The sequence below is a fragment of the Limulus polyphemus genome, unplaced genomic scaffold (genome assembly GCF_000517525.1).
Source record: "Limulus polyphemus unplaced genomic scaffold, Limulus_polyphemus-2.1.2 Scaffold1539, whole genome shotgun sequence".
NCBI classification, from domain to species: domain Eukaryota; kingdom Metazoa; phylum Arthropoda; class Merostomata; order Xiphosura; family Limulidae; genus Limulus; species Limulus polyphemus.
This window is the reverse complement of record NW_013667149.1, coordinates 129,976-140,976: the sequence shown is the minus strand read 5'-3', so window position 1 is coordinate 140,976 and position 11,001 is coordinate 129,976. Positions and strand designations below refer to the sequence as shown.

General features: G+C 33.8%; 1 protein-coding gene across 1 annotated transcript in view; it reads right to left on the bottom strand.

The window, feature by feature from the left end:
* Positions 1–11,001, bottom strand: part of LOC106464006 (histone-lysine N-methyltransferase ASH1L-like) — a 137,539-nt gene that overhangs the window by 64,656 nt on the left and 61,882 nt on the right. Inside the window, exon 4 of the mRNA XM_013924109.2 lies at positions 692–841. Within this exon, the coding sequence (XP_013779563.1) occupies positions 692–841 (150 nt within the window). The remainder of the gene's footprint in view (positions 1–691; positions 842–11,001) is intronic.

Below are 11,001 nucleotides of genomic sequence, written 5' to 3'. Positions count from 1 at the left end.
GAGATGACATGGCCTTTCACCCATGACCCATCTCGAAAGGGTTAGCAAAGGTCTAGATATACTTTTTATTCTCTTACTATCTAACAAAATATGTATAATGTATTACTGGTTTTATAATAGTTATTTCTAAAGTATGGAAATACTGTTTCATATTTGGTGTTTGTTTTTAATTAGTAAAACAAGTAACAAAGTCTTGTGTGTCATCCAGAGTGAAACTAAACCATTAGTTTTTCTACTTTAGATACAATCTATGAAGCACTCCATGCAACTCAAACTGTTTTTTTTTGTATGTGTATTTAAGGCCTACAACTAAATCAGCAATTTCGATTTCATAAAATTTTCTAAAGCTTGTAATTTCAGTAATTTTGATTTTGCTTATATTTTCACTTATTTTAAAATTTTAGTAGTATTGTTCAAAAAGTATTCATGTATTCAAAAGTAGTATTGTTCTCTTATGTTCATGTTGCAATATTTATGGTAACAGTGAGCCACTGGCAGTGTTTTTTAATGTAATTATTACAATTTAAAAAACACAATGACAAATGAGCTGGGTCTTTAGTTCTTTTCAAGCCTTTCTTAAAAATGAAAAATGCTCAAACAATATTTATGCACACATTTTGACAGTAGTTTTGCTTAGTCCAATTGAATAAAAAATTAAATAAGAAAAAAAAATTACTGGAAAAATACGTACATGTCTTGTTTAAAATAGTTCGAATATAGTCCAGCTTTTAAATATGTTTTCTTTGGTAAACGTGGTTCCTTCTTCCTGGGTTTCTTGACTTCATACTGCATACCCCGACAGCCTGATGATGGTTCAGTCACCATTATGACAGGAAATGAGCTTCAAACATATAAAAAATATAAACATACGAAACTAGTAAAAACAAAAATACAAGAGGTATTTCTTTTAAATTTTGAAAGATTCAAAAAGACAAACTAATTATAAAGCATTTACAGCCAATAGCTTTTTATCAATACTTGTATTAACTCATTTCTGGTGTAACATATATAATTATGTATCTATACTGTCTACTGCAGGAGCAGTCTAGTAATAACAAAAACCAAATTATGCAAATAAATATTTTCACAATTCCAAGTTCTTGTCAACTACAGTGGTTATAAACCATCACTGAGGAGTGACTTTGAACACATTTTTCATTTAGTAGGTGACTGCTGGTTAAAACTGTTTAATTGTCTTTACTGAGCACATTTATTATTATCCTCCATGCTTAAGTGTTGGATATATTAACAATATATGCTTAGCAACCCCCCCCCCCCATTTTCAGTGGTTCAGGTGAAAGTAATGTGTTTAATTCAACTTATATAACCTAATTAAAATCCAAATTCAAGTATTAATTAAATTATTGATATACATGTACAATTACATTACCTCACTCCCAGCACAATTTAATCTGAATGGTTGATGGCAATTGTTTAAATATCAATTACTATTTACATGTTTATGTTATCATAGTAATTTTATATACAGATTCAAATATACATATAAACACTAATGTCTTGGTACTATTAATTAAGCCACTTTGTAGACAGGTTATGATTACTGGATAGTGCCAGTGTTTAGTCTGAACCTCATACAAATAAAAAAGAACTAAAAATATTTGCAATCTAAACTACAGCTTATAAGAGAGATTAGAATTATAGTACAAGTTCAAACAACTTTTAATCTAATAAAAAAAATTGATCTGATTTCTTGCATTTACACATGATCAAAATGAAAAGCCAATTTTTGACAAATATTTGCAAAAAAAAAATTGCCAATGCATAAAAGCAGATTAAAAAAACTTTATAATCAAATACTTTCTGTAAGTTAAGCATAATACAAATTAAATTAAAAACCTTTTGGTGAATGGAATATATTTCTGAGCTAACAAGTTTGTATATATATTGCAAACTGTAAGAAAAATGAATCTACTTTTTGACAAAATATTACATGTATCAGAGGCTCTATGTGTACATATTTATATTTGTCAATAAATACGAAAGTGACCTTTTGAAAATTGCCTAGCCTAATGTGTTTGATGAAAGTCACAAGTTGCATCAAAAAATAAGTCAAAAATAATGAGAGAGATAAAAACAAGCTTCAGGTTAAGTTTCACCTTAATTTTAAAAGGTAGTGTTACTGAAAACTTAAAAGTTGCCTATCAGTCTTTAAATACCACTTTAACATTAGGATCTACAAAACTTTACACCAGACTATTATTTTTATTTGAACAGATGAGAACAACAACAGAAAAAAAACTATGTTATGCTATATTAATTTTGGTTGATAAAAAGTTCATTATTAAATATATATCTTTTTAAACTCAATTACAAATCAACATACATTGGAGAAATGAGCTGTCTGTATTACATACTTATAAATGCAGGGTTTCTGTACGTCTTTGTGATGCCTAACAGATATTTAACATATCTTTGTACTGAGACATGTTTCTCTATATAAAATCTAGCATAGGGTTCATCGAGATGAGTAGCATATTTAACCTCACAATAGCTTTGAGCCCTCTAATAGATAATTAAAGACTCCCCCCATCTTGTATTTTGATTTTGTTTGGTTGTTGTTAAACACAAAACTACACTATGGGTCATATATGCACTGCCAACCACGGGTATCGCAACCTGATTTTTATTGTTGTAAGCCCGAGACTTACTACTGAGCCACTGGAAAGCCTCCATCTTGTAAGCCATATTACAATTTTCTGGGGCCTTAATTATTTTAGCCAAAACATGCTCATTTAACATAGGATAGTGTTTACCAATAAAACTACCAAACTATTTGTAAAAAACAGATTAAACCATTACAAAAAATAAATAAAAGCAACAAAACATATTTTATTACAATTTGAAAAGTACAGTGTAGCCCCATTATAATGCGATCGTTGAGGTCCATAAAATGTCATCGTGAAACAAGCGGGGTCGCCCTAAATCGGGGTTCAAGAAAATTACTATTCAAACTGACCCAATATTGAACTAACATCTCTATTTTCACCCTCTTTGACTAGTTTTTTACACGTTCCCTTTCTGGCAAGTAAATTACCTCTGAATTAAAGAATTTTGTGAAATAATCATTGTTGTTACAGTAAGAATTAAAACACAAATTATTTTTAGTAGACTTTATAATAAACAAAACAACAAATAAAAACATTTAAGAATATTAGCAATCACCATTTGCAGTTTATTTCTTAAAGAACTGATTGTGTGTTCCTTGCTTGAACATAGAATGTCTCTGGCTGCGAGCAAAATCTAGAATGCTTCTGAGTTGGAGGATTTTTATGTGGTCCACCTCCTGAGTCTCCAGCCAATGGAGGTTAGCCTCGAGGTGTTCAATGGCTTCAGACACTTTTTGTGGTGGTGATGGAGGCTCTTCATTATCCTCTTCTTGTTGCTTGAGAACCGGTACACTTGCCTCTGTCAGTGCTATAGTTACGTTACGGACGATCTCGGTGTCCGTCAAGTGCTCATATGTTGGACATTCGCTGTCAATAGGGTGCCACTGGTGTAGTTCTTCTTTGCTCCATTCAGACAGCTTCTTTGCCTCACACACATCTTCCTCTGCGAAGCCATACAAATCTGTCTCGTCATTATCATCTTCCGTGATGGATTGCCGTCATGAAAAGGCTAGCCCCAGACCCTTCTCCCAGCATTCCTCTACACACAACAAGCTGACTGCTGCCCAGGCCTTCCCACCTAAGTGGCAAACTTCCTTCATGTTCAGGCTTTACAGATAGCCTTCAAACGTTTTTGATTTGTCTACAATTCTATGAAGTAATTCCCACCTGTAATTCTGCTTGAACACAGAGATGATCCCTTGATCTAGAGGCTGGATCTTGGATGTAGTGTTCTTGGGGTTATAGGGAACTCAGATCTTACCGTCATGGCTTACTAGGTTAGTAGCTGGCAGATAAGTGGGACAGTTGTCAAGCAAAAGAAAAGCTTTAGGATCTAATGACCCATCACGTTATATTCGAATTTGTGTTAAATCGGGGCTTGTAAAATCAGGGTTTCACTGTATGTTTAGAGTACAGACATTCAAGTTGCCTATAGCTTATAGCAAAATAAAAATTAATGAAAACTTTGTGTTATGATTGATACACAATTGTACATATGCTCCTGAGAAAACTTATGATCAATACATTAAGAACTAATATGATAATAATTTTTCAAGCTACAATATTGCGAAAAACATCCAACAGATATAAAAGTGCTAAACCCAAACAGTGTAAGTGAACCATAAAGATAATTATTTGTACAGCTTAATATTAGTAATATTTATGGCATACACAGCATCTCTGTGTAATACTTTGAAAATGTTTGCCCCTGAAGAAGAAATGTTCACCTTTCAAAAGCACTCTGGTTATAGGGTTATCACTTTGAGAAAGGAGAAACTAAAATCGAAACATTGAACGTCCTTAGATTTAAGTGAATACGTTTCTTTAGGAGAAAACATACAGAAGTTAAACCACCAAAAGACATTAAATAAAATAGATAACTTTGTGTTTACAATATCAAAAATGCACAGAAAATTAACAAGATGATTAGGGATTATATTAGACCTACTCTAGTGACAGAAAAGTTAATCACGCTTAGTTTTGTCACATATATATATATTGAATTAATTAAAAATAAAGAAAAAAACATTGTTTCTAATATATTTGAATATTACATACTTTTTGGTATGATATATAGCAAGCCTCGAGAAATTCTGGTCACCATGGTGACTTAAAATTTCATTGTGGCACCAATAGGGCTGTGCTAAATAGAACTTGAATCTAGAACTGTTCTGGATTCTTGGAAGTCCAGAAATATTTTCACATTCTTTGAGTCCAAAATCGAACTTTGTTTCTAGGATTTTAATGGCGGATAGTCTTCATGTTTTTTTTAGGAATGAAGCACTGCAGTTGCACAACACATTACTAATTTCACACTATTTTGTTTTTCTTCTTTCTCTCAACTCAACCAATCAGTGCGCATGTGTAGACTCAGATGGGACAAAAGGCAGTTAGTTCAGGCAATACTATTAAGAGGTTGTTGATATCATGTGATCGTTAGCATGCACTAGTTGCTGTGAAAGTCAACACTCTCAACTCCATATATTTAAGGACAAATCTCTAGTAAAAAACTTAATTAAAGAAATCTTATTTTTGTGTACAGGAGACTTGTAATTTGTACTGATATCTTGTAAAATTTTATGAAGATACACAAAACATATTAAAAGTTTATAGTATGGAAACTCCGGTGGTTACTTTGTGATTACAAGGACAGTCACATTGACCGACCCCATATGGAAAAAGTTAATGCTTGTTTGTTGCCAAGCCCAAAGCAACATAAAGTAAGTATCTGGGCTTTGCCCAATTTAAGCCTTATAAGTTATTTTATTTCAAGTTTATTCAGCTATGGTGATTTGGGGAGGGGACTCATGATTTGATGGGATTTCCGACTTTATTCCCATTGTCACTAAGCTTGCTTTTCTTATTTTTGTTATGAAAAAGCTGTTAAGGCTATCTGTCACTATCACAACTGCTGATGAGATGGAAAGCAACAGCACTCACAGCCAACTTTTTTTTCTTCTGTTTGTATGTATCATGGTTTGAGCAACACTATAGTAATAAATGAATCAAATGTAACTGATTAATGGGGGACGTCGACTAATTGATTTGCAAATGCCACTAATCCCCAAGTTCTATTCACAAGTCACAAACTGACATTTTGCTGATTCAAAATAATAAATTTGTGGCTTATTTTGCAATGTAATATTGTTGTGTTTAAAATAATGACATATTTTATACCCATAATAATCTTATTCATCTCTACTTCTAACATATAAAGGGGTACATGCCGTTAAGCTAAATGTTCCTTTGTACAGTGAAAATGCGCTTAAAGCATCCACATCCTTGATCATCTAAATATAGTAGTGTACTTTCTGTTCACAAACACGTTTGATTGATTTGATAACCTATGTTTGCATAAAATTGTAAACTTGATCCCCCAAAATAAGCATGCATAACTTATGTTAGACACTACATAATAGTAATCTTACTATTTACTGTTCAGTATTTTTCTGAAGTAATGTTTACTTTCCTCAACAGAAACTCATGATATGGTATTAATTATATTTCCATGCACAATAATTTAGGATTAAAAACATAACTTGATCCTATGTTGTAGGATCTAACAATGTTTATAAAATTAAATAAATGGCAGTAAAAAAATTTATTAAAAACACATAAGAAAAACAACTGAAAATAGGAAGATTAGTTTCATATCAGAATAATCAAATAGCTAAATGTAATCAATTAATGAGCCTGACAATTAATCAATTAGCAAATTGACTGACTGACAAGCTCTAATTATTTCCCAGTTCAGATTCAAATCCTGGTAAGAATGGTTTATCTATAGAAGGACTTTGCGAAAAATCATAAAATACAGTAATAACACAACAGCATAATAAATATACAAATGATTAATGAATTGACAAAACATAAAATACTCTGATTAATTTCCCAAAACTGTTTTTATACAAAAAAACTTCTGTTTGAAGTTAATATTTTCCTTACCTGAAAATGTATTTCTGATAAATACCTCCCCACACAGATTAGCTATCTTCCTTATGTATTCGCATATTCTGCCAAAGAATGGGGGAATGTGTGAGAAGGTATCTATCAGAATTACATTTTCAGGTAAGGAAAATGATAACATCTGAGACGATAACTCTATACACAGATTAGCTATAATCCCATATTGATATGGTGGAAGTACCAATACAAAATATACATAGATGAGCACCCTTGAGAAAGCATCTGAAGGAAGCCCAAGGAACTTGAGGATATAGGGACAAATTGCATTGGCAAGATGTGGTCCTGTTGAGAAGGGCAGTCGGCAACAAGTTTCAGTGCTTCCGGAACATGACAAGCTATCAGGTATACTCCATTGAAAGGGGTCCACAAGAGGAGGTCCAACATCTGAAAGCAAAAGGTCCTAGAGTGGGTGCCCCCTTGGCAGTTGATATAGGGAATAATTGAGGGATTGTCCAAACAGACTGTAACTAGATGATCCATAAGAAAGGGTACAAAATGTGTACATGCCCAATGGACAGCAAAAAGGTCAAGAAAGTTGATATGTAGAGAATACTCTTCTGGGGATCAAGTGCTTAAAGTCAAATTGTCATTCAGAGATGCTCCCCAACCTGAGATGGAAGCATTGGTGAAGAGAAGAAGGCCCAGTCTGGGAAGTGGTATTTGAGTGGTCTATCCACCAGATCCATGGAAAGGTGCCATTGGATGCACTGTCACCTGAAGAAGACTTGTGTGTGGCCAACAGGAATGAGTGGTTCCAGAGAAGCCATGGACCCCAACAAGAAAAGAACTTGTTGTGTAGAATAAGGAGGAGGGGCTGGAATTTTGGTGACTAGACACCCATGGTCCTGCAGACAAATGGGAGAAGTTTGGACATGAGTGAGATGAGAATTGAAAATAATTCCCAGGTGTATAAGATACTGGGTAAGTGTGAAAAAAGATTTGGATATCTTGACAAGCCACCCCAAACAAGCAGCCTCATGAAGAAAAAGTGAAGGGTGTTGGGAGGATTCCACCTGGGAATGAGTAAAGAGAAGCCAGTAGTCCATATAAAAATTGAACCACAGACCCAAACCGATAATATGTCGAGCAAAGGCTCTCATAATGCAGTTGAAAACATAGGGAGTTGATGCCATATTGAATGGAAGAGAACAGAACTGGAATATACAATCCCAGTGGATGAAATGGAGAAAATGTCTGCAGGACAGGGAAATTGGAATGTGGAGAAAAGCATCTAAAACATCCACCTTGGTCATCCACAAGCTACATGAAAATGATGAATGGAGAAAGAATGACTGAACACCAGTTCCTGGTCTTCTTGGTGACTATAAAAAAAAAATAGGAGTAAAAACCTGGAAAGGGGTCAAGTCCATGTTTCTCCAATAAATTTGACATTGCCCCCTCAAGACATTGAAGGCATGCAGGATCAGAGGGATGCAAAATGAAATAGGTTTTACTAAGAATAAGGGGGAAGAGAAGTGTAGAAATAGCCTATGGGTGAGAAATTGAAGAAATATTCTTTTAGCTGAGAAATGTGCCCATAGATCTGCAAAGTGCAAAAGATGGGATTCCATGGGTTCCAAACTGACTGGTCATTGGCAATTACGTCAGCAGGTTTGATATCAGGTGGAAGTGGGACAGGTAGAGGAGAAAGACCTGAGGACAGGAATAGAAACACAAGTGGTAGAAGGTCCAGGGTGAGAAACAGAGGTGGCAGGACAGAGTTAGGACAAGCAGGAAACCAAAGAGGTTAAGGGAGGATTGGTGGCAGGCATCTTCAGCTTGTGATTTCAAGTAATCAGGAACACCACCAAAAACCTCAGGATGGAGAAAGGGGGCAAAGCAAAGGTCATGGAGAAAAGTCAATGGGAGATGTAGTTGAAAGAGGAGGGTATTCTTTCTCAACAAAAGAGAAACCAGATGAGAAGGGGAAAAGCTGAAGAGGTAGAACAGGCCATCATATAAAAAAGGAAGGACTGAATTTCCCCAGAGAAGTCTTCTGGGGAACGATGAAGAACTTTAGTCATGAGGTGAAGAGAGGAGAGGTATCGAAGGAGGGTAGTGAGAAAGGCTAGTAGAAAAGAAAATTGGGCCAGATAGAAGGAAATTGCAGACAAGGAATCTGCTCCCCAAACTGATAAAAGTGACTCCAAAGAGTGAGAATGAAGAAATGGAAGATGGAGTGGCTATAAGCCAAAATATAGGAGTTGCTTGGACAAGGGTGGGGGTGAGACATATGACTACAGGAGCAAAGTTGGTCAAGAAAGGAATTAGCATATACTGTTATGTCAGGATAGAGAGAAAACACAAAAAAGTTGTGAGGATTGTGGTTGTGCACGAGCAAACAGGAAGGGTCATAAAACACTGGGGGAAGAGAAAGAACAGTAAATACTTGAGAATTAAGTTCCTGAAAGTCAGTGGAAGCCTGAGAACTTTTTTCAACAGTCAGAGTCATTCCCAAAAGCATATCTGGGAGGAGGAAAAAAGCATTCAAATTCATCATCTTCATTGTCAGGTCTGGGGAAGGGACAGAAGTAGAGGGTCTAGGCTGCATAATGGACCCAACCACATGTTGAACTATGACTGACATATCTTTCAGAGTTAAAGAGCTTCCAGCAACCATTGTTGTAGTATGTTCTGTGTGAGGAAATTCTTCACTCACATCAGACCTCGTAGAACTCGCATTGAATTGTGAATATGTATTGAGTAGAAGCAAACTCAAGTTGAAGTAACATTGCAAATCTCAGCAAATTTTAACACATCTGTGCACAACTACGCCAAAGAAAAATATGAAGACTCAGATCACAAATGCATATAGGAGTTAGTGCACATAGAGATGATTCACCCTCCTATACATTTAGGGCTTTTGTCACATTAGGTAGGAGTTTTCACAAGACTAGTGACATACAAATCTCTTTGGCAGATTGCGTGAAAATGTGAGGAAGATAGTTAATATGTGTAAAGAGGTGAGTTATCGTCTTGGAATATTACTAGTCTTGCTATCACATATTCTCAAAGATTGTTTCTATACAAAAAAAAGAAATTTATTAGGGTATTAATAGTCTTGTTATTACACATTCTCAAAATTTCTTTCACATAAAAAAACAGCAACTATTAGAATAGTGAATGCACAATAAGTCAGAAACTGTGACAGATATCTGATGCAATATATGGACTCTTCCAACAGTAAACAATATAAAAAATTTAGTTTAGGGTATTAAATATAAGGAATATCCATGTCAGAAAATTCTAATTTCTTAACTCGAAAGAGCTGTTACACAACTTTACCAAAAATGGTCAGTTTTTGATGCCATTAGTGTAGTTACAGAGTGCCAGACAATGTCAAAATGTAGTTCTGATACATTTCGTCCTATCACAATTTCATAATGTCATATGGCTTGCTGATTTGCAAACTAAAAACCATTTTAATAGAATGTACCCAACCTTGTGTATTCATGGGACTGAATACAAACCTAGTAATTATGGAAAATATTTCAAAGTATTTAAATGTGAAGTTAAATATTATCATAAAAATTGTGTCAAAAACAAGAAGTGAAGAAACTTCTAAGAAATATTTTTTAAATAAATTTTATAAATGGTTGCTACATGGTTTATTCTGAATTTAATTATTTTCTCTAGGAAATATACTAAAATATGAAAAAAAATATAAAAAAACTGTAATTTATATGTTTCCTTGACAATAAGTTTCATGTAAACAAATATAAAAAATGTCCATACTCAACATATTTCCACATCAACAGCTTCCACAAAACATTAAAACTATCCTTTCTTAACAGTAAAGACATTAACCCTTTTGCAACGGGCTGATATATTTTGCATCACCTCGACTGGGGAAGGACATTTATGCAAAAAATATATGTTACTTCTGAGAGTTCCTCACAAAACCTTTTAAGATTTTGTTAAAGTTGATAAGTATCTTGTACACAAAAAAAAATACATCATGTTAATTACATCTCTCTAAGAAAAATGTTATTTATCTACAGCAGTTACTTGCATTCAAACTGTGAATAGTTTGAGTGCAAGGTGATTTTGTAAAATTTAACTTTTAATAATTATAGTTTTATCTTATGAATTTTGAAAACCATTCAGGATTGAATAAGAATAAAACTAGTATGTATATTCAGATGATATAGTATTATTGTGTTAATAAGTAACAAAGTTTAACTTCTCAATCCCATATAATATATTATAGTGGAAGTTGTTCTTGTAAAAAACATTAAGAATTGTTTTTATGTGAAAGAAGAAAGTTCCACTATAATAATAGTTTCTTGGATTAATCAATATTAACTATACAGTCCTAAAGCAACCTAAATAAGTCAAAGATAAAATAATGCTAATATATTCTGTAAATGATTAGTTCAGTCAGGATATAATCCAGCAATTTCAAAGC